The sequence below is a fragment of the Lampetra fluviatilis genome, chromosome 3, assembly GCF_964198595.1.
Source record: "Lampetra fluviatilis chromosome 3, kcLamFluv1.1, whole genome shotgun sequence".
Lineage (NCBI taxonomy): Eukaryota > Metazoa > Chordata > Hyperoartia > Petromyzontiformes > Petromyzontidae > Lampetra > Lampetra fluviatilis.
Window position 1 is genome coordinate 18,707,447 of NC_136277.1, and position 25,540 is coordinate 18,732,986.

At 42.7% G+C, this 25,540-nt stretch overlaps 1 protein-coding gene across 1 annotated transcript in view; it reads left to right on the plus strand.

Annotated features, from left to right (window-relative positions):
* The window catches only part of LOC144953806 (immunoglobulin superfamily DCC subclass member 4-like), a 336,924-nt gene that overhangs the window by 285,979 nt on the left and 25,405 nt on the right, over nt 1–25,540 (plus strand). The window contains exons 15-17 of the mRNA XM_078884448.1: nt 92–219; nt 6,972–7,142; nt 25,219–25,347. Coding sequence (XP_078740574.1) covers nt 92–219; nt 6,972–7,142; nt 25,219–25,347 — 428 coding nt within the window. The remainder of the gene's footprint in view (nt 1–91; nt 220–6,971; nt 7,143–25,218; nt 25,348–25,540) is intronic.

Here is a 25,540-nt window from a genome sequence, read left to right on the forward strand (position 1 = left end):
GGCATGTGCAGGAAGCTTGGCAACCACTTTTTTGGCAGACCATGCGTCTGGGTTTAATTGTTTGTCACTGTTGCACCCCTTCTCCCCGCAGCACTTCGGAAGAGCTGCTGCTGAGCGGCCTCAAGCCGTACACGCGCTACGTCTTCGCAGTGCAGTCCCACGGCGCTGACATCCACGGCCCGTTTGGAGCCAGCGTGCAGCAGAGCACGCTGCCTGACAGTACGTCTCCCCCTGTACCAGCACCACCCTAGAGCATGGACAGCGACGATGCGATGAACCCAAGCGCCGGCCTTTATCTTCCTTTGCTCCTTCTTGTTCGTGAATTCGCTCATTTCCTTTGACTTTAAAATGCGGCGACGCGAAAAGCGTCAACTCGCAACAGGATTTTGAAATTTGCGCAGAAATGCCAAAAATGTGTTTTTTTACAACGCCAAACATAAAAGCCCAGCCTAAGACTATGAGAGCAGGAGCTATTAGATTGTATGTGAAGGGTCATTAATTGGTACATTAATGGTTTTAAATTATCAGAGTAATGAACGGCAAGCTGATATGAATGTAAAACATGTCTTCAGATGGTTCATGTAATGCAACGTCATTTGGATATACATCAATGTGGATATACAGCATCCAAATTGCAATCTAGATTTAAAAGTGCATAGCTCCAGTGGCTTCCTAATATCGAGAGGAAGAGCGTTCCAGACGGCCGCAGAAGCGCACCTGAAAGTGTGCAATGCAGTGACCGTCTTTGTCCAATGTTTTTGCCAAAAACCGTTGCGAGGATGACCGGAGTTTGTCAAGGAGCATACGCTCCTTGGACGAGATCAGCAAGGTATTGTGGTTCATTTGTGGCAAGCAATTTGTGTGCAATAAGAGCGACCTTACAATGTATTCGGTCGGAAATCCAGAAGTCAATGCATCTTCAGATGCGGTATGAAACAGTGTGACATGTGCATCAAGGGTAAAGCAGGCATGTATATATACATCATTCCGGGGAAAACACACGTCCATTGCGATTCATTATGTCATTATAGGAATATGTGTCACTCTCCGCCCTCCTGTGGATATAGGGGGATGAGTGAACCCGATACTGGGGGTGATGTCACCAGCATCTAAATGATTTCCAACAAAGTCACATCGAGTGTCATCCACGCCATGTGCCACGGTCGCTACTCCGGGGGAGCCGTTGTGTGTGCTGTAGTTGTGAGTGCTGTAGTTGTGTGTGCTGTAGTTGTGAGTGCTGTAGTTGTGTGTGGCTGTAGTCGTGAGTCGATGCTGTTGTGTGTGGCTGTAGTTGTGAGTGCATGCTGCTGTTGTGAGGGCATGCAGGTGTGTGCTGATGTGGGTAAAGCCCGTGCCTCTGCCAAAAGTGGCAGCCAGCCCTCGTGTAAGGACAGAGCTGCACTAGGGTCACATTCACGTTGTGATCCCACCCTCAAGCAGTCTTGTTTCATTGATTAAATAAGTAATATCACAGACCGCTTTGGTGACTAATTCAAAATAAATTCGTGTTCGGTGATGCACCTCTTTTGTACGCAATGAAAGGAATGTTGGTGGCATGGCAATCAAACCAAGTGTTTGTAGTCGGAGCTGGATTTTGTTGAAATGTAACGTTACACGGTTTTTTTGTGCGGCTGTTAATTTGGGGTGTGCAGTCATTGTTGACTGCGCTGAGACGATCAACTCGCGTCACTTTAGAACCCAGTCTCATCACACGTGTCACCTACTCAGAGATGAACTCAGGATCTCACTGAAACCAGCTAAAATGTTCTCATCAATTGCTGCACAATCCAAATTTCCAAGTCTAAATTCAAGTCGTGAATCGTGATCTCGTATCATTTTGTTTCACTTACCAGCACGCTTGTCTTCCCTGCCAGTGTGATTCACATATTCCATTGTGGTGTCGTTCTGGCCTTCTGGATTATATGGGGGTGGGGGGGGGGGGTAGGAACCCATGTACAACGTACAGCATATGCATCCTCGTACATATACGGCATATATCACGATCGGGCTGAATCTCCATCCTATCTGATTCCGTTTGTTATTTTTTGAATCCAGTGGATCCAGATCCATTGACGTGTTTGTGCAACCCACGCGGCTTTGTGACTGTGGGGACAGAGGGACAGGAGTCATGGGGACAAGCGGGGGCAGTGGGGGGGGGGGAGGTGTAGAGAGAGAGGCCTTGGAGGAAGGGCAGGGGGGGAGGCTGCGGAGACGGGGACAGCTGCTCCACTGTTTTGTGACAGTGAGATGTATGTGTGTGGGTGTGCCATATACTTTGTATGCATGCATATTATGGCTCTGTGCATGTATGTGTATGCATTTCTGTATGCGCCTCTGTGGTTTTTGTACGTATGTATGACTCCACATATATGTATTTATAGTTGTGCATTTACATGTGTATTTGCTATTATGCAAGCTGCTGCTTTTAGTGAATGTCTACAATGCTTATTGGTCTTCTTTGGGAATTCAATGGATATTTGTCATTTAATGCTTAAAAATTCCCGAAGCAGGCCAATCAGCAAAACAAGTTTAATTATTATTTTCCTATAACAGAAACAAAACTCTTTTTTTACGTAACTGATTACGTTTTATCATAAATACATATCATTTACAACCGTTTTTTGCATAAAAGCCTCGTCAGACCGTGTCAGTAACGGGCGTTGTTTGACCGAACTTCATCATATATTGGGCTGTCCCTTCAGATTGGTGAAGGGGTGAAAGGGCAGCCCAGGACTTGTCAGCCTTTGCCAGAAATGTAACTCAGATCCCCAGATTAATAACGTAGCTCAATATCCAGTATGCCACTGCTCCTTATCATAGGTTCCACCGATGTATGTATGTTTTATGTACATGTAGTACTATATGCATGAAACTAGATGTCTTTAACTATTTCAGGTTCATATATTGTAAGCTGTGTTTATACACATTCGTGCATGTGATATCCTATCACCCTATCAGTTCAATGTTGTTCGACTATGTGTTTGAACACCACAATTCTTTGTCCTTAAATCCACTGACAAATTATCTCCGTGCTATGTTGGTCACAAGGGGGTTTAACCATACTTCACCATGCTGATCATGGTGGCGGAGTGAAGTGGGCGATCCAAGACTCGTTCTGCCATCGCTTACCTCTGATGTTAGCTGTATTCATAATGCAGTACCGTTACGTGTAGATGCACGTGTTAATTGTGCACGTTCACATTTCTGTATTCTGCATGTGGTAGGGGAGCGGTAATGGTGGTTAGCACCCACTGCGCTTCGAACCCAGCGACCTGGGTTTGATTCCTGGCCACAGCTAACACCAGTGGTGCGATCCCAGCCACTCCCTGAGCTACCCCTATGTCAGGTCTTCCTTAAATCAGTACCAGGTGCAGTGGGTAAACATCAGAGATGGGGAGACAAAGGCGGAAAGACATAGTTCTGGCCACACCACCCTTTCATACTGGCATTAATAGGTGCTCACGAACACCAATGACCGCCATAAAAGTTTTTGGTTTAGGTGGCGTAAATATAAACGACACATTTATATTCACGCGATAACCCAAAAAACCTCGATTATGGATATTGGTCGTGGAAGCCTACGTATTAAACTGACCAATGACCCGTTTTATGCGGGCTATTGTTTGTCTTCTCCGGGTACAAAGCACATTTTTTTACTATGTATATGTTTGCGCATGTGTTGTTTGTGCATGTCGTGTATTATATATGCGAGTGTGCACATGTGGTTGTTCGGTGGATTGACTCCACCACTGGCCCAGGGCCATAAATGGAAATGAGCACCACCGCACATTCGTTTGAGCGGGGACACCCTGTGACTTGTCTTCTGTTAGTGTTCTGTAGGTGAGCAGCATGCATGCGGGGCGTGTGTATATATCATGCTGCATTTGTAAGGGCATAGGTCTCTGAAATTGTGTGCACCCTATTGTGTGCTATAATAAACCTGCAGAGTAAATGCCATAATGTAGGTATATGCTGTGTGTCGTGTATATGTATGTGTTTGCACGTATTTCTAAATACATATATCTCATCTCATTGTATGCTCATACACTTCAATGCATTATAATGTACAGTCCCTTATCAAGGCATTAATAGGCCATTGTGGTCGCAGATACATTATTTTAACCATACTTAGCCACTCTGCTCAGCGTCAGTTCGTGAAGGGGCTGGGGGCCGCGTCTTGTGCAGCCATCACCGGTATCGCTTGCCACTTGCGTTACCTATGGCTGGGACTCGATTCCTTGTGCATTAAGCACAGTGTCACCGTTCCGCCCTGTGTCCCGATGTCCATAGTTGCTTAACTTATTTTTATTCCATTGCTAGGCTATGATGAGCATGTGTTATTGTGAAAAGGTGCCAAGGATAGAATGTGGGCATTCACATATTATAATCGGGTATGTTAGCGAGATGTAGATGTGTGATTATTTAATGGATGAGGTGAAATTCAGATTCTCTCACAGATAGATACTTCCCAATTATAATTCTCATATGCAAGAAACTGAAAGTAAATGTAGTCTTATAGTGTTGAGTAAGGGCTAATTCTGACCAGGAGGAACAAGACACATATATTGAAGATTAATTATGTATGACCTCTAACCTACGTCCAAAAAGACTATAACCTGACCGAAAAGATATCATGCTATTATATCAACACCACCAGAGGACAGCAGTGACCAGGTCGTGGCAGTGGGAAAAGCCGCACGAAGCTAAAGGTCGCGCATATGCAATGTAGCTTTCATTTATTGGCAATGCTTGAGGTCAAAAGTGACCAGGTGGTTGAGGGTAAAGCCTAATGAGGCTTAAGTTCACCCATGTGAAATGTAGTTTTCATTCATCGAGTGAACGTGATGAGGTCGAAAGTTACCGGGCGGTGGCGTATTAAGCTTAATGAGGCTTTAAATAACACATGCGTTGTAGTTTCATAAAGGATTGTTGCGTAGAAACGGACTTAGCCCGTCCACCGGTACCAGCCCGTCAATGGTATGTGCGTACACTTATGTATGCGTATGATGGCCACGTATACATATCAGAGGAACATTTACTGCCAGAACAGGACCCGATGTCAGGAGGTCAAGGCACACAAAGAGTCCTTGTAGAATGTACGCTGGTATTTCGGCAGAGTGCTGGCCATGAATAGCACAGGGTCTCTCAGCCTTCATCACTCCCAGCCTCTTGCACAGGCTGCTCTCTAGTCCCTGGTATAGCTTTGCCTTCGAATTGCCTTCGACATTTTATTTTTAAAATATGGTTTGATCCCCGTCTGACCATATGCTGTATCTTTCCCTGTTTTTCTTTTTTTCCTTCAATAACATACTTCTTGTAAAAATATAGTTGGGTCGTCTTTTCTACAATGTTATTTACCGTGTCTCATGAGTGTCATGTCAGGAGACAAAGAATCCCTTTGGAAATATTGCAGAGCAGAGTGACCTCATTTCCCTGAGAACAGCGATGCAAGAGATTAAACACCCTTCAAGTGGCCTTTTTAAGCTTTCTACAATAGGGGGCAGACTTTCCCATACCCTCTTCTATGAGATTGGTATCTGTAGTTTGACAGTCAAACATCCACAGTGTTTTAATTCTCAGAGCTGGAATTTAGCAAAATTACATTAAAATCCAATTTTTTTTTATGTATTTGTGGAGTTGTTGGTGACCAGGCTGAAACCATAAACTTGATACAATTGAGAACCCTGTTGAAACATAGATTTGAATCCAGAATCTCAGTGTTGCTGGCTCATTATTTTTACTCCTGAACCACCTGGCCACCTCAACCTTGAACTTGTTCTTGTGTGGAACACAGCCATGAAATAAACATCTTTCCTCCTAGTGGTCACTCACATGCTTGGTTGCGTTATGGGGAAAGTTTATGTTGCTATCATCTGTGGATGTAGATGATCTTTTTATATCGAAAATGTGTGAAAATTATTCATCAAATACATGTGTAAGGACAGTACAGGGTGATGTAGGGACAGTACGGCTCCCCATGGCCATGGTTACTAATTAACGTAACGGGAACAGACAGGGTCACGTTAGGGTAATGTGGGACCTAAGTGGTTGCTAATAATGATTGATGCGACAAGGGTCGCGTGATGGGAAGCATGGGACCTAACGGTCGTAAATTGTAATAAGGGCAGAGACAGACAGGGCCAGGTGCGATGAGAGAGGGTTTGGGAATAGGGGCGTGGCCAGGTCATGAGGGGGATAAGAGCCGGTGCGAACCGGGGCTCTGGGCTGCTGTTGTGGGGGAACTGCCGTCGCCGTCGTCACCTTGAAGCGGTTCGTCTTTATCATCCTGGAGTGGGCACCTTGTAGTCTTGGAAGGTTAGAGTTATGTTGTCTCAGAATAGAGTTATCTAAGTTACCCGAGTGTATATAGTCACTCGCGGTTACTCATTAAGTTATCAGTGAGTCGGTGGACTTTATTAATAATAGATATACATATTACTGCACAAGACGGTGTCTCTGAGAGCTACATTACACGTGCAGCAGTGGTCAGCTGCAGAACTACCTTTGGAGGTTCCACAAGGTCATATCTCAGCTTACGAATACGCTTACGAACTACGTACGTATTTTGAATTTCTTTCGCACTGCTAATCGGAGGTGTGGAGAAATTACAACAAACTAAACATAAAAAAGCAACTACACCGGTTACAAAAAGTCTGTTTAAGGAAGAAAAAAAAAGAACATCTTTGTCAAATCTGGACTTAAAGCTTTCAAGACTGAACGAATTCATATTCTTTGGGTCTTTCTGTAAAATCACGTAGATAGGTTAAAAGAAAATAACAAAAAACTATGGCGTTTCGACCGCTTGTGTTGCGATCGAAACGTTGTAGTTTTTTATAATTTTCTTTGAACCTATCTACGTGACTTTACCAAAAGACCCAAAGAATATGTACATCTTTGTCATTTTGTGTGTGTGTATACACACGATCACCACTTGTGCGCTCCCCCGGAATGTGCGCGTGCGGTTCACACAGGGCCCTCCGATCCCCCCAAAGACATCAAGCTGAGAGCCATGGACGCCAGCCGCGTGCTGGTGTGCTGGCAGCCCCCAGCTGAGCCGAACGGAGTTATCTTGGAGTACGTCATACTGTACAACACCAACCACAGTCAGCCCTACGATGCGTGGGCCTTCTTGCTCAGACCAGGTGAGGTCTCATTCACTCCCACTCGGGCCATCCAGTGCATTCAACATCAAAGGCTCCATATAGTAGAGGCGGTGATGTGTGTGTGTGTGCTAAAGCACAGCAAGTTGGCACAGTAGGGGGCACAGGTGGTGCATCAGCCAGTCATCTCAGTCAGTCGACCCGTGGCACCTGGGTCTGCCCCGTGACCTCCTGTCAGCGGGCGTTCCACACTTCGCGTGGCCTCAACGTGCACATAGTCTGGCACAAGCATCGTGGTGATGTCACCCCGCCACTTAGTGGCGAATGGCGGTTGTTGATGTTGTCTGTGATTTCCTAAAGGTGCAAATGCAATGGAGCCAAAGGTACACTCAGTATTATTCAAAATGTCACGACTTGTTAACTAAATATATAATGTTATTACATGAAGATCAATAAGTCATTACTGTAGTTCAATTGATGCCACTACACTGCACTATTAATTGACTTCTCCCAGATGCCTCGATGATTGTACACTTGACACACAACCTCTAAGGTCTCCTTTAACAGTATGGCACTGTCTGGATTGAGGCCTTCCCCGAGGTCACCAACCTCCAGGTGTCCACGCCAGTGTGTGTCTCGGTGTTGTGCACTCCATTCGACACCTGCAGCCATGACCATCACTTCTCGAATATGTTGATAGTCGTTTCTTGTCACATGCTATTTGAACGGTCTAAGTTGCATACTCGGTTCTGCCATGTAATTGCAAACATCCTCTCTATGCACCTACACCCAAGAGTCAGATGATTTTTTCCACTTGCATTATTAGAGTCCAGCTCTCTGACCCATCCAGAAACCCAGACTCTTCTATAGTATGGATATCACAGTCAGTGCATTCCAGAGTCTCTGAGCAGTGCAGTGCAAAGACATGATAACTCCACAGGGGAACCACCAACTGCAGACCGTAGTTTGAGAAGATAATTAATGATGGCTTGTATGACTTCAACAGTTCACAGATAAAAGTCAGTACTCAATCATTCATGATGGTGGGCTGTTTAGGCTCTTTAATTATCATTCCTGTTGTCACTGCTTGATATAGGGTTTGCACATTCCACTACCATATCCTCATATCTTAATTTAGATATTACCATTTTTAGTACGATTATTGTCATCATCTTCAACATCATTGCAATCCTCATCAACACATCATCAATACATTATTGTCATCCTCAACATCATCAATCAATCGTTTAGCTCCTGCGGTGACCAATAATTATCGGTGTACCTCACAAATTGATAATAGAGCAATTTACTCTGCGACTCTTTTTATCCATGCTCAACCACTTCTGGATAATTCCTCTGATCCATAACAAAACATAGACGGTAGGAGGAATCGTTCTGTGGAAATCAGTTTTAGTGGTTCGACCTTGACCATGCATAATACAAGTCCTGGGTAAGAAGTGTGCAGATAAGAGTTGTTTCACCACTATATTGATAGAGGCAAAGCACATACGTATTACTATTGACAGTTTCAACTCCAGGAGGTGACTGTAACAGCCAATAAATGGTTAAACTGGTTACATGGTGGCCTATGTAATACCATTCGCTAATGGTTGTTGTTACGGCATTAGGGTTGTATGGTTTTAGACAGGCGTTTCTGTAGCTATATATTTTAGATGATGCCTGCTCAGGATATTGTCCTTCTCTCAAGATGAAGATAGGGGGTTGGATATTTGGAGTCGAACCACTGGTAGGCCATTGATATCCATCAGTGGCTATTTATAGCAGCAGAAAAAGATAATAGTTTCCGGTATTATACATTTCATCAACAAACATTACGAGGCAAGTGGCAACTGCTCAGGGTCCTACTAACTACCACAACCTCATGTGAGTTTAGGTAAGATGCCGCTTGCCGGCTCAGATATTGCCCAGATTAACAATGTTTGTGCAGTTCACTCAGGTGCTGTGGTGGCTGTAACGAGTGCTAGTGGACATTGTTTCCCCAGATGAAGAATCGGGGCTGGGTGATAGCAAGGGGACTGAAGCATAGGAATTCCTTCTGTTATCCGCTTTGTCTGTACGTAAGTGCTGCCACAGTCACAGCGATGAATACTCCCATTGCTCACATGACCTGTGGGCAAATCATGTTCATGATTGTTCTATTTTGGATTACTGTATTTTACGTGTATTGAGCCAGAATGACGAGTAATCATGGTTTCAAATGTGAAAATAGGTTCATAACAGAAAAAAAACTGGTTCTTGCACAAATGCCATGTATGAGTGTCTCAGCCTGTGGTCATCGTTGGCTACAAAATCATAGTAAATATTTCTCTGTCGATGGTGGGTCTCCTTAGGTTTTGTAACTTAGAAGTTGATAGATTATGTAAAAATACTTTGTCTTGTGTTGAGATGGTTGTGTTAACCATAATCCAACTGGTAAATATATTGATTTGAAGCCTTCATGACTGCAGGAATCCATACTCTTTGGTTCTTTCGGTAAAGTCACGTAGGTAAAAAAAAATTATCACGACGTTTCGATCGCCACACAAGCAATCGTCTTCAGGTGGGAGAGAGAAGCAGGCTGCTGAAACAAGTCTTCGGTATAGCCACGTAGATAGAACAAATAATACAAATAATAACAATATCACAAGATAGGGGGCTGGATATTATTTTACTATTTGTTCTATCTACGTGGCTTTACCGAAAGACCCAAAGAATATGAATTCCTGCAGTCATGTATGTATGTTGAACCTCTTTTACGCTGTACGTAGCCAACCGTGCAAATTGGAGTCATGGATGACGGGCAGCAAACTAAACACAAAAAGTCAGTGCTTAAAGGAATATGTTTTCAATATAGATTTAAAAGTGCATGGCTCCATTGGCTTCCTAATATCGGAAAAATGAGACTGAAGCAGAAGTGAAAACCTGTCGCTATGCATGGCATAAGGGAAAGGTAGCTGGCGTGTGGCCGTGTGAAATGTGGGCAACCCCCTATCGCTTTCAACTGCCAGAGAAGCAACATATAACAAATGTTCCCTAAAAAAATGGTGACCTTTCACCTGCAGTGTCACGACCACCGCTTGCAGAGCGCAACACCATTAGCATGACTTATCTCACGAACCCATAATGTGCCGCGTAAAGGGATCATTTATGCTCGCACATCAAATTACTGCTGCTTTTACCACGGGGCTCTGAAGGGTTGGTATAAAGTAATAAAATGTTTTCTCACGGTAAAGTGTTTACGTAGGCCAAGCACAGAACACCATTTTAGCATGACAGACATTAATGTGCATGCACCACACTGTAGACAGAGATAAGAATAGAGAACACTGAGTGCCGATGATAAGGATGGTACGGCAGTTTCATCTTTATCCATATTTATACAAGATATAGTGCGCAGATATGTATATACTGTTGCACGTGAGTCAGCACATTTGTTCCCGTGTGTTGAAGTGCATAAGATATGCTTGTTAATGACCTCTCCAGTTGTTCAACTTGGTAAAGCTGTCGTGGACCACGAACAAAGGCACAGCGTGAGTTTATGGCTCTGCAGGCATTGGTTTGTAATGTCAAACTAATTAATTAACAGAAAATATCGACATTAATAATAATAATCATTACAAAAAGGCTAAACCTTGCTGCTATAAATGTCCAAATGATGGGCCACTGTCATCATTTGTGTCCAGGTCGCTACTGAAAAATAAGTTAAATCCTTAGTGGGATTTGCCTGGTAGGATGGGGATGGTTTAGTGTTATTTGTATGTTTTTGGGTGATATGTTTACCTTTCTTGTATTACTTGTTGTTGTACTGTGTTTACCCGCCTCTACTGGACGTCTGTGAAAAGAGCTTTATAACTCATCGGAGTCCTCCAGTACAAATACATATTCTGATTCTGATTTAAAAAAAATATCATACAGGCAATCTCTTGTTGTTCTGCCTCACAGCAGGTGTGAAGGTGTGTGTACACAGGAATTTCCTGTTTGGATGTTGAGTTTGGTCACGTGACGTTACGATTTGACATTCTCTAAGCCATGTGGCAGGGTATCAGCAATTACACAGAGTACAAAATGGTGGCACAAATAGCGTCCCAGTGAAGACAGGTGCAATTGTTCATTGTGGGACTTTAAGAAGCATTGTCTGTAAGATGGTGTATGTTCTTATAATACTGGGAATGCTGTTATAATGTTAGAATGGTCGTTATAATGCTGTAAATGCCTTTATAATGCTGTTAAATTGTTATGACAAATATGAGGCCTAGTTAACAATGAAGCCTGCCACTTGCCTTATTGTAGATGTTACTTGTAATTGAATAAGTCGAGTCACATTTGTACCCATGTAACCTTATTGCGATCTTGAGAGCAAGGATGATGAAATATCTCATCGACAGTTCAGTGTTATGTGTATTGCGGTACATTTAGGCTGCAGTATGGTGATTACACGATGTGCCCTTATTTAACACAGTATCTTATTATCTTGTATAGCTATTCAGTACTAATGTAGGTGCCTGGTCCATCCAGGATCTATTGTTGAGTTTCATGTTATCTAAGACAGTGTTATCATGATGTAGTGTTCATTCATTGTATTAATATTTCCAAGTATTAACAGATGCTGTATTTGTGCTGTGTTTTTCCATCAGTTTTACCTCGTTCAATTCATTAAATAAGTTTGGAGTCGGATGTTTTCCCTGGCTCTGAAGGTTTATTGAATGCGAGGTTATCTACTCGGATAGTGGTGCAATGCAGCGCACAGCGAGGCCGAGACACTTGTTATCCATAGCTTTTTTTTAAATCAAGTATTGTTATTTTCTGCGGGACCAGGACAAACTATGGTTCTTCACTTTATCCAAGAGCAAAAGTAGCCAGGGACTCGTAAAAATTGGAAGGCTGCACAGTCACTTGGGCAAGATGAAGCTCTGAGAGGGGACCGCATCTTGTCTGTGTTGCTGTATGCGCCGTGATATACAGGAGGTCGTGGATTTGATCATGGGTTTGATCACTACCCTGATGCCTGTATATTTGGAGTTTGCATGGTCGCGTCGATCTTTCTCCAGGTCTTCCAGTCTTTCCTCCGGTTTAGAGTTATTGGCTGCTATACATTTTCATATGATAAGCCACTTCGTTGAGCTATCATTTCTGGCCAGGTCGCTTTTAAAAAGTGATATATAACTCAATGGGCCTTACCTGGTAAAATAAAATTGTAGTTTAGTTTTATATTTAGGTTCTCAGGGAAGTAAATAGCACCCGAATTTCACCTCACCAGAAAATATTAGTGAGTGACATTAAAGTTGTATGAAATGTATCCAATTATCCGTGATTAACTGTAGATAACAGTATGACCATGAAGTATAAGATACTTGTGCCAGACTATGTGGCGCTTGTGCCAGGTTATGTGCACTTTAAGGCCATGTGAAGTGTCGAAGGCATGCTGACAAGAGGTCATGGGACAGACCCAGGTGCCATGAGTTAACTGACTGGCAGATGCACCACCTGTGCCCCTACTGTGCTAACTTGCTGTGTTTTAGCCACCTGGCATTCCGCTCGTTGTTGTGAGTGTTGGAGGGCGACTGCCTCCAACTGCCGAGTAGTGTCCTTCACGAGCCTTTTCCACAGAGGTCGATCTTGACACTGCTGGTATCAGTCATCAGCAAATCCACTCAGCTCCATATCCTCTCATACCACATCAGTACATTTCTTCTCTAGCCCATGCCGCACCCATTTAGCCCCCTCTATCTTGCCAAACAAAAGTTGTTTTAGCATGAGGTGGCTGGACATGCAGGCTATATGCCTCAGCCAACGCAGCCTTTATTGCTGGAGGAGCTAGTCAATGGGGCTGTGTCCAGATCTTTAAAGTATGTTTGAGCTCCTCACACCACCCAGCCGGATTAAACCCAGGATAGATTGTAGGCAGGCCAGCATGAATGTTTCTAACTGGCCCAGATGTTCCATTAGGGGGATCCACGTATCACAAGCATACAGAAGGGAGGGCATGGCTGTGGCTGAGAAGAACCAAAGCTTTGTGTGGCACGACAGACCAAGTAGCTTCCACACGGCGTTATGCAGCCAATGAAAGGATAATGCCACTCGACTGATTAGAGGTCAGACCTCTATCGTCAAACAGGAGTTAGTCATAAGTACACTGCCCAGGTATGGAAAACTTTTCACTCTCTCCCCAACTGCCCCATCACCATTGGGGAGTTGACGGGTGGAGTGTTTAATGGCACAACATACCCAGGCAGATGCTTAGTTTTTTGGGGGCTAATGATACGGCCCCACCTCTGAGTACTACGCTCCAGGTTCAGCAGCAGCGCCTCCCACTCCCTTTTCTGAGTGAGCAGCAATTATCAGATCACAACAAAGACAAAAACCCACACGTATAGCCTGAACAGACTGTTGGGCAAGTGTGGACTGATGATCACGCTAACAGCACTTGATCACCAGATCACCACCATACGTACATACATATGCATACACACACACACAGGCACACTTACTGCAATCGTGCGTCACCACTCTTCCCGCCCTGCTCTCAACTGCTGCACAACTGCACTCTGAACCACAACCCTTCAATCCCAGCTCCTCCTTTCCCTCGCGTTGCTCTGAACATTCTTGCCCCCACCCGCTGACTCCCATCACTGTGTCCATTCATTTGTAGAGTATCGCAGAGTATGAAATCAAAATTGGTTAACCAATTTTGATTTTATCGTATTGGTATCCCAAAAATAAAACACAATTCCAATTTGCCCATGTCAGATCGAAATCATCCTCCTTTGCTGTTCTGTGCTCATCTCTAAACATAATATAAAGAACTCTTTGGGTCTTTTGGTAAAGTCACGTTGATAGAAAAATAGTAAAATAAAATAAGATCACGACGTTTCGATCGCATCACAAGCAATCGTCTTCAGGTGAAAAAATACAGCAGTTGGACTGCTGAGGCAGGAAGAAATATAGCGAGAGCTTGTGTTGCCATCGAAACGTCGTGATTTTTTATTATTTTTCTTATATCTACGTGACTTTACCGAAAGACCCAAAGAGTATTAATTCCTGCAGTCACGAAAGCTTTAAGTCACGATTTATAATATAAAGTAGTCTTTTCAGTCACATCTACATTTAAGTAGCATTCTTATTATTATTCTACAGCCTCCTTTTCTGTGCTATGGTGGTGGAGTGGTTCCTGCACTTCTCTATGAACCCTATGACCTGATTTAGCTTTCCGGCCATGGCTGACTTCAGTGGTGAGTGACATCTGAACTCGTCTGAGCCCCCATTCTTCACCAACCCATATGGACCCAAGTGGCCAGGTATGGTCAAACAATCTTCATGGCTGGCATGGTGTGAGGAGACTTTGATTCGACAGAGGATTGACAAAGGCATGAACATTTTTTTTTTTAGAACGCTTAGAACTCTGTATTTTAGAGCTGTCTACGAATAATACAAATGTGCATTTCATCCGTTCGTACGATTAAGTTACATGGTAATTACTTTATTTTTGTTCATAGCATTCTGAAACGAATGCTGTATCCAGAAGCATGGGGCAGTCGTGTACACTAATTGTACAAGATCCTGGATCTGTAACTCATGAGCAACAAATGTCACCATCTTGAGTGAATAATTCTGCGAAGCACCTTGTCTGTTATTTTAGATCCCCATTTACCGCAAATTCCACACCAGGCACTGGTTTCAATAGACATGAACAAGTCGCTAACGGGGTACAGATGATAATTTGAACGATGAGAAATGTGGCCATTTATCAGCTGTAACCATAGCTCAAAAATGCTATCATATACGCATCACGTGTCAACCATTGCAATATTCCTCACATGGCAATAAACGCATGAATGTTTCACACAAACAATTTACCAGGCAAAGGTTGAACACACATTTGTTGTGTGGTCTTACTGGCTGGAAGAGATAAATAAGATGTGTCAAAGTTGGTGTCACCAGCATGCTGATGGTGACGGTAGACGTGATGGTTACATTCCTGTAATTTCTTGGATGGGCTTGTCAGTTTCAATGCAGTTTTCTACTAATGGCCCTTTCAAACTATTGTGATGCTCCAAGTCAATACTATAAAGACCCGTTGGGATGGCGACCTGACCATTAGCCACCTTTTAGCCCTAAAAGCCACAGAATTGCCTGCTTGTTCTAAATGCCCAGAGCTTTGTGAGTGCCACAGCACCGCAACCAATAAAATTAAGTTGTTACGGCCATGGCTGTGTGTGACAGTGAATGTATATATATGTATATAAGACACTTCACTAAGTTACATTTTAATTGGTTGTGTTACATAGATTTTATGTCAATATGCATTGAAGGAAAACAAATGAATATTGCTGTAAGAGACACGAGGCCACTGGTTAATAGTTTTCCATTAAAATGACACGCGATATTTAGAAAAAATATTTGGATTCTAGACAAATCACATCCAATTAGAAATCCTCAATAAACATCATTAGATGCTACTTGGTAGTTAACATTTTATATCAGTATTGCTGTTTTTAGCCACTGTTTCTTTTATTCTGTGTTAGCAATGCTTTTTACAGATGGGCAAACATGAAATGAACAAAGTTTACGTTTTGTTATTCAAAATATTCCAAACGTTATCACTCAAATTGCTTCCAGACATTTGCAACAGTCCATAAACTGAGGCCTGTAAACCGAATCCTATAAAAGTGTCATGGTAATTTTGTCTTCTCTTTTGTGAGCAGAACAACAATTGTAACCGACTCGTAACCTTGCATTCAATGAGGAGAACACATTGGAAGTCTAAAACAACCTTGTAAAAAATTTTCCATCATTAAGGAACCGCCTCAAATGAGTACTGCACCAAGCTCCCTTCACACGAGGACAAACACAGTTAAACCGTGAAGTAACTGTAGCGCAATCACCAAAGATTGCTCGGGATCACATTTCTCTGTGCATAACTGCACATGCTTTTGCTAAACACTATTGCAGCCTTCACGCTAATTGTCAACAACAGCGGCCATGCTCTGTCCACTGCCGGATGAAGGCCTACCCAAGTCGCTTGCCATGACACCAAGGTATTATGATACGTATGTATGTTGAACTTTTTTCGCAACATGTGTAGCCAACCATGCTCATCAGAGTATTGAAAGATGTTCATGTGTTTATCTGGCATGCCCCTGTTAATTTGTGGATGAATATGATTCGGGAAATGAGAACCAAGAGATTTGAAAACCGAATGGATGAGAGCCCCTGCGTGTATGGCCGCATTCCTGTGTACACCCCTGCAGGGATGTGGGATGTGGGAGCATACAAGGTGCTGCTGAAGCGAACGGTATATTAATGGCTATTCATTCAAAATTTTTCATTAAGTCATGTACTTGTCATAACAAACTTAACACAAAAGGCAGTTCGAAAGAAATGAGCTTTAAATCTAGATTTTATAGTGCATAGCTCCACTGGCTTCCTAATATCGGAAGGAAGAGTGTTCCAGATGGCCGCAGAGGTGTATCTGAAAGCATGCAATGCAGCGACCGCCAATTGTTCGATGGCTCGCCCAAAGCCACAACAATCCGTCTAACTCCTGCACGTGAGGTCATCTCTCCATCTCCACGGTGGCCGTCCACTTGGACATGTTTCCTCCATCATTGGTCTTGATCTTCGGCCAACGTTCCCTTCAAGTGATGCCTCTGATCCAAGCGCTCTTCCGTTTCTTAACACTCAATACAATATTCACTTCTTAATGCCCAGTACAATGACTACTTTCTTAGCTTAGTTGTCCTTGTTGCAGATTCTTTTGCTCATGTAGGTAATGTGCACTAAGTAAAAATGTACTTCTCTAGGCACATTGATATGATGCTTTTTGCTATGAAGTAACATTTCCCAACTCCAATCTGCTCTTAATTGCCTTATGGCATCGTTTTATCCCAGTCCTCCTTCAATAATTGCCCGAGGAATGCATAATCTGATGTGTTTTCCAGTTGTGTCCCTCCAACAAACATTAATTTGTTTAGAAAATTTGTTGAACTTAAATTTTGTTTACATTTTTTTTTATCTTTAGCCCACCTTTGCACTCTTTATTAAAATATTCAGTTATTACTTGCAATATATTTTCATTGGTTGTAATCATGACTTTTTCAACACCAAATCTGAGATTGTTAATAATATCCCAATTTCAGTGTATGCCTTTGTTTCTCCTCTAAGTAGTTTAAATAGAAGCAAGCATAGCACTATAAAATACATTGAAACTTGGGGGGAAAAGGTAAATATGCAAACACTGTATCTGAAACTCAGGAAATACATTATGTAGAGGTAGAGAGGTATGCAAATATGCCAAATAAAAGATATAATACAGAGAACTCTGTAAAAAAACAGTAAAGAGAATGAGAAATAAATCAGAGAACACAACATAATGATGATTGAAGACATCATAGAAGGCAATGGGAGCATGGAAGCAGCAATGAGGAGATTGATGTTGTATCCCTTTGGGAGAAAGATAAAACCTTTGCACATAATAGGCAGACTCTTATACGTTTGTGAAATAATTGTATGCATATCTCTAGAGCATAAACAATCATATATCCCAGGAATCAAACCATTTTTTCAGGTGGAGAGAAGTCACACTGCAAGAAACAATCTTCACATAACGAAAACAGGAAAAGCTGCGGTACCAGATGGAATACCTATTAAACTATTAAATTAGTTTTTTCAATTTCATCAGGTAAGGCCCACTGAGCTATATATATATTTTCAGAAGCGACCTGGCCACAAATGATAGCTTAACGAAGTGGCTTATCATGTGGAAAATTAAAGCAGCTAAATACTATGAAAGCATGTTTCTAAATGTAGAAGGAAAAAACGGAGGACCCGGAGAAAAATCCACGAGACCACAGGGAGAACATGCAAACTCAAAATATACAGATATCAGGGTTGCGATCCAACCCACAACCTCCTGTATATCTAGTGAGGTAGTTAACATCTCGCCACCAGGGCACCTGTCGACATTATCAGAGAAGCGCCACCAGCAGTTGGAGCCAAATTAGCCAAACCTGTTTACTTCACATCTACATAGAGTTGAAATGCCTCAACCATAGAATGAGGCCTCGATCAGTTTTCTATTCAAAAAGGAAGACAACACTGACTTGAAGAACTCCATTCCCAATAACCCTCCGATTGCGTGTACATGAGGATCACTGGGAATAAAATAATGGAAAATTGAGAGTCTGGTCAGCCACTTGAGCAAGCCGGATTTATGAAAAATGGTTTTCTATCTTCGCCCACGTGCATTCTTTTCATCAGATTTTGAGAAAGACAAATGATTGTCAAATACCATTATGGCTCGTGTTGGTTGACACTGAAAAGTAATTTGATTCGGGAACATCGATAGAGTCATCTTAGCGCTCATGAACCAACACTTAATAACACATAATTATAAAATGGGTGGAATTTAAGTGGATGAAACAGCTCCACTGAGATTTGCATGCAGTAGCAAAATACATCAGAAGAGGAATCAGGCATCTGTAAAAAAAGCGCTTCAAAGCTCATCGGATTTCTCCAGTTTAAATCAAGATTCTGATTCACAGTGGCATTATATGATGCAGTATGCAAATACTTTATTTAAACCGCACGCGACTAGATATCAAATGTAAAATTATAATTGAGGCTACTACACTACAAAATGACTGCAGCAACTGCAATTGCAATTAGCATCTGTGTCAATCCCAAGTACAACTTAAGTGATATTAACAGCGTGGTCGATCTTTAAAAACAAAAAAAAATCTTCTGCTTAGGATGGAGCGTGTAGAGCGCAGCCTTGGGAAAATTTTCTGTGGGGAGATAATGTGTGGTCGGGACACTTTATTGGTTCTGGATGAGTGGCGTGGACGTTCAAAGACTGGGTTAGTGATATCACAATGTCAGCTGTGATTTGCTGTACTATTTATCTTGAACCTGCCAGGAGGCCATCTATCATCAAAACAGCCACTTGACATTTCCGAAGACAGTTTATTACGGCTAAATGTGCTGGGCGAGTGCTTTGGGATTTTCACTGTACTTCCAGACACAATTTAAATATTTGAGATATATATATTATTGACGAATGAAAATATTGTATCTATTCTTTTTTTGATATAAAACTTAGTATTTTTGTTTGAAAGTAATCGTGCAATGAAGCTTATTTGAAATTATTGGGAGTGGAAAACATGTTAATAACAGTAATAATAATAAAATAATAGCCCTTTATCGAAGCATTTCTGGATGAAATCTAACCCACGTTAGTCATGAAGGTTGCTTTATCATACTTTACCACATGTGTTAGTGCGGATTGGTAAAGGGGCTAGCTCGGGCTCGCAGCAATCAAACTCTGGTCAATGTGTTGAGAGTGCAGTGCGTGAACCACTGCGCACTACTCCCATGGAAATCATGGAAATGAAATCCATTGAGTATATAATACGTAGAATATTTGTAAAAAAAAACTCCGCACAATCAATACGTTCAAGATTTGTAATGCGCCGTATTCAGCAATATGTTGAGATGGAATCGCAGATTGCACAGATAGAAATTAAAAACTAAATGAAACTGAACAGAAGAGAAAATACAAAAACAATTATAGTCCGGTTTTAAAATCACCGATTGTAACGGCTGAACAGACTTCATTTGGCACACTGTCCCTGATCATCGGGGCTGCAGATGGAAAACTCCATTCTGCTGTTCGAAGCCGAGTGGATCTCACACAGCAGCAGATCCATAGCAGATGAGCGTCGGTTTGCGTTCGAAATCTTTGTCGTCTTTCGCTCATTCTCTCGCCTAGCGCCTCTTCACTGGAATCAACTGCCCTTGCGCGTCAAACAGTCAGCCCTCTCTCGCTACCTTCCGCTCTTCTCTTAAACCCCCACTTATTCTCTATTGCCCACCCTTCTTTATCCCCTTATTGTCCTCCCCACACGTACTAACGCCGCCTTCCCTGTCCCCAACTCCCCATGGTCACCCATCACCAATCCACTCATCTCATTTCCATCTTCGTTTATTCCACGCATCGTCACCGCCACCACCACCACATTTTACACATATATCCCATCCACTCATCTCGTTTCATCTCTTGTACCATAGTTCGTTCACTGTACAACGCCTTCGTTAAGGCGCTATGTAAATGTATGACAAGATAACGTTTCGTGATGGGACGTATGGGTGCTTGGCATCGCTGGTTGACCGGTTATCATTGCTATAAAAGCGGGTACTGCCACCTTGAACCGGACCTCTCTAATGCACTGCCAACCAGTGCAGCTCCTTCACAAGGTGTGTCGAACTCGCGAGAGGTGGGGGCCAGGCAAACGACGCTGTTTTGGAGACACTGGAGACGTTTTCTAAGGCGATCGTTTACTCCGAACGGCAGAGATTTGCCGTTAGTCAACGTCTTCTTGGTTCTTTCGGTAAAGTCACGTAGAAGGGAAGTAATAAAATAATAAAAATAAAACATAATAAAATAATTCTCACGACGTTTCGGCCACAACGCAAGCAGCCGTCCTCAGGTGAAGAATGAGGATGGCTGCTTGCCGTCCTCATGCGTTGTGGCCAAAACGTCGTGAGAATTATTTTATTATGTTTTATTTTTATTATTTTATTACTTCCCTTCTACGTGACTTTACCGAAATAACCAAAAAGATGAATCCCTGCAGTCACGAAAGCTTTAAATTGAAAGTTAGTCAACGTGTTCGGCAACTCGACTACATGCGATCGTACATGTGACATCCTTGTCCGTGCAATATCTTACATGACAATGCAGTATAGGCCACATAACAGTAATAGTTCGCTTATATGTTCATACGATTATGATGTAAGACAAAAGCTGTATATCTCTTCCTTCTGTGGCCTCTCGTTCCCAGCAGATTGTTTCTTCATTCAGGGCAGACATATGGGTATAATGCACACATTGGGCTATTTTCATATGGCATGAGACAATTACACAATTTTATGGTATTCCCACTGGAAGAGGTGTTGCTTTATAAATGGCTATGAACAAATATAATAATAAAATTTTCATTTGTATTTAATGCACACACAGATAAATTAATGTCACGAAGAGGTTACATAATTTTACTCTTACTAAGTGTGAACGAAACTTTATTTGTAGTTCAGAAGAAGTATTGGAAACGAGAATACATCATTTGGTTCAAATAAGAGGCAATCACATCTGTAGTGTAAAAACTACTGCCATAAGCCTCGCTAGGTAAGCTGAACCTCACGAGTTTGAGTTATGGCCAGGCACATTTTATTTTATGAAAGAATAAAAAAGTAACAAAGTAAATATTGCGTTTGCTTTTCATTTGTGTGTTTTATTTAATCACACAAGCCTCACTTTTCCAATCTTCAGTTTCCATAACAGGCACCTTGACATTGGGCTGTGGAAAAAAATTAAGAGCATGTCCGTGTAGATATTGAAGATATATATTAAAAAGGTAAAGGTACAGGCTTGCAATTGCTGACTCACATCACTGCTGCCAGAAGGGTCTCCACTAAAAGGAACTATAAAGAACCCCTCTATTTAATTGTTTTGGCCTGTGTTTTCTATGCTGACCAGATGTGTTGGAGGAGGTGGGAAGGCCCAGACTTGACCTCACCACAAGCAACCTGCTAATTGACTATACGATGTAACCTTTTATACCGCTGGGTTCACAGCAGCGGGAGGATTTAACAAACTTGCCCCTTGTTGTTGTTTCACTTGATGTGTCGCGGGATCAAACTAGCAGCCTCTGGATTACGAGTTCGTTTTGCGAACTGCCAGTATCACTGAAAGTGTATATTCTATTATCATCAACAATAGTAAACTCACTAATGAATAAAGACCTCCCCAAGCCACAACCATCTCTCGTGATCTCACGATGCAACAATTAACACAGCCACCTGCCTATTCACTGATTCATTACCCCTTGCCCTTGCTGGTCATTGTCACGGACATATTCCATTCCTTCTTGACCATAATTTGCCATCCCTGCTCGCGTGATATCTTGCCCAAGCCCAATGACTTTTCTTCATAGTTTGGATCATATAATTGACCTCTGTATGTTTCTCTGATTCACGCGTGCCTCTGTTTCTCAATGCAGTTTCAAGCATGCACCTCTACATTCTTCTTTGCGTACATTTTAGCTATTGTTCCATATGTTTCATTCGTGACAATGTTTCTGAATCATACGTTAGGTATATTCCTTCCGAAATTAGAAAGCCACTGGGACGATGCACTTTTAAATCGAGATCGAACACGAATGTCTTTACAACTGCTTTTTGTGTTTAGTTTGTTGACCTTCCCTCGCATCTCCAATTGGCACGGTTGGCTACGCACTGTACAAAAGAAGCTCAACATACATACATACGTCATAGCAGATAGTACATGGTCTTTAAACATTTTATTTTGTTCAGACACACTGGTATGTTTATTTTCAACTTCAGCATTCCAAGAGCACCCCGAAATGTTCACGTCCAAAATCTTGACTTACAGCTTTCATGACTGCAGGAATTCATATTCTTTGGGTCTTTTGGTAAAGCCACGTAGATAGGTTCAAAGAAAATAACAAAAATAACATTTGTTTATTTTCTTTGAAAAAAAATAACATTTGTTTATTTTCTTTGAACCTTTCTACGTGACTTTACCGAAAGACCCAACAAATATGCTCCCGTCCACCTTTTCATCTAATCTTTATTGCTCCTGGTCACCTTTTAAGAGCCGTGCCAAGTACATTCACTCTGTGCTGTGTTTCACAGTTGGGTCCCTCTGAAAAATGTATACAATTATTTAGCGAACTTGTATCCGACCTCTGTTTTCCTCTTTGTATCTCGAGTCAAACTGTTCAGCCTTCATTTAATTAAGTTATTTTGTCATTTCCCGCAGCGTATTACATAAAAATCACAGCCAAAGCAGGTGATCTGATGACCTGCCAAGTAAATACGGTAAAACCCTTAATAGTGAAGCCATGGCTAGTCGGATTACACATGAAGCCAGATCGAGGTCGATAATTACATAATAATTCAATGCAGCCGTCCCGCGCCACAGTAATGCACGCACATGCGGTATTTTCCATGCCATTCTGTAGCTCTGTACACCTCCATGTAGCCCTGTGTAGTGCCCAGTGTTGAAGTTTGGCTCCAAGAGATGAACAATACGCAATCAGTGGGCAATTAAATAGAACCCTCCTTGAAAAGTCCACCGCCTGGTTGCAACAGGGAGCAGGACAACGTTGTTTCACTCTCCCTCATACGAGAGAAATGTGATTGCAATCCACTCACAATTGCTCTTTCACAGCGATGGGAGCGATACTCCAGCTTGTCTCTTTCTCAGGAACCTCCGATTCGCACGTTTGGCTATGTCCGGTACTGAAAGAACTTCAACATACATACACGCGTACAGGAACGAGCTGCATAGACCCTACGCCAGAGGTCGCAACCGGGTACCTGATACCCGTACCCTACCCGATACTCGGCTACCCGTACCCGGCCAGGTACGGGTACGGGCAGCCATTTGCGACCCTGGTACGGCCGGGTACGGGTACGGGTAGGCCGTGAGTCACTGGTAAGTAACCGTTTGTCACTTATTTCGGGTAGGGTACGGGTAGGGAACGGGTACCCGTACCCGGCTGGGTACGGGTACCCATTTGCGACCCTGGTGCGGCCGGGTACGGGTAAGGAATCAAAACCCGTTTGCGACCTCTGCCCTACGCTGGGTTTGTCTCGTGACTTCTGACGAGGGACCATTCACTACTTCACGTGGCCTCAAAGTGTACCTAGGTTGGAACAAAAGCCATGTCTATCTGTGTGAGTGTGTGCATGCTATACACACGCACAGAGTTTAAAAAATACATTATACCTACACGATATAACTGGGAAAAAAACTTTTTATGAATCATAGATATATGTGAGGTATGCAATTTTGACAATATGTTGAAAGGAAAACGTCTTTAGGTAGAAGTAAATAGGAGAATCTTGAGCCACAGGAGCAGGGAGTCGGTGGCACGGATGGCTGGAAGGGAATTCTAGACCACGGGTGCGGCACCAGAACGAGTGACGTCCCATTGGACGCAGATTGTTGACAGGTCTTTTGAAATAAGGTGCCGGAGCGGGGACCAGGTGAAGGCAATTAGAGAGAGATGAAAGGGCAGAGAAAGGTTGGGCAAGTCTGTGGGTTGTTGTGTTAATAACAATTATTCAAAGCCTTTTTGTCAAGTCACTAATTGGTTGAAGGCCTTCCCACGCCGTATGAGCCACGGGGATTGCTTGAATAATCATCACCATGCCGATCAGTGTGGGTTGGTGAATGGTGTCCAGGACATGTTCAGATCTCATTCGCCACCGTTATTTGCTGTGGCTTGGAAATTTACTCAAATCACCGGACTCGTAGTGTCGTGCACTTGCCACTGCACTGTTCCTACACCCATGCAATAGATTCTACGTTCCCTTTTCTGCCTGACAGGTTACTTTGCAACTCTTCCAGTTGTAAAACTCGGTCAGTGTGACTTCATATCTCATCCCTAATGTATTATGAATATCGATCGCACAGCCAAAACACAATGTTAATACAATTGAGAGTGCATTTAGTGCATTATCCAGTAACAATGGGGATCATTCAACTTCATGAACATATTCTAAAACGGATACAATTGATACTTTACCCATAACTATTCCCCTACAGAAAGCGTAGTTTAAGCTGATCACAATTTCTTCACAAATCAAATGGTTTGTATGCTTGCTGGAGTGTTGCTAATGTTGAATAAACTGTTGATCTGTTAAGCATTAACAGATGCGTCTTTTTGTGGGCCTTTGCGACTTCATAAGACCTTCAAGCACAAATAGTCTAATCCTGATAATACTGTAGAGATATCACTACCAAGTTGTAACAAATCATGGTTAGCTTTGTGTCTGTATATATTGTGCCCAATCCAATACATAGCTGTACGTGTATGATTTGGCAATTGTTTATTAAAAATGACACTTTCTGCAAATGTACAAATTCGGGCAGTTAACGGTGGGTAAAATAAAATAATTCGTTATTTCTTTTTTTTTTACCATACCTTATGTGGACAGACACCATAAATCAAGCCGTATATGATTTGCTCCCTGATGCCGCAATGCTGCCGAGTCTGCAGGCCCACGCTGTGTCTTCTGCCTTTGCATGCAGGGAGCATTCTGAGGGCGGAGGTGAAGGGGCTGCAGGGCTCAACGCGTTACTTCTTCAGGTTGGGCGCACGAACCGTCGTGGGGGGCGGGCCCTACTCGCCCGTGCAGGAGGTGAACACTCCCTCCACGGGTGAGTCGGCCGTCTGCACGCACAATGTGATGCACCGCGCTCAAGGCTATCACATTCCTGGGAGGCTCCAACCGACACTCACGTTGAACTAACTGGCAGCTCGGACTTTAGAACTGTCAGCCCCACCTACGTTTACGTTAACCACGCCCACAAAACCACTAGCTCCGCCTGCACAGAAAGCAGACTCGCTCTT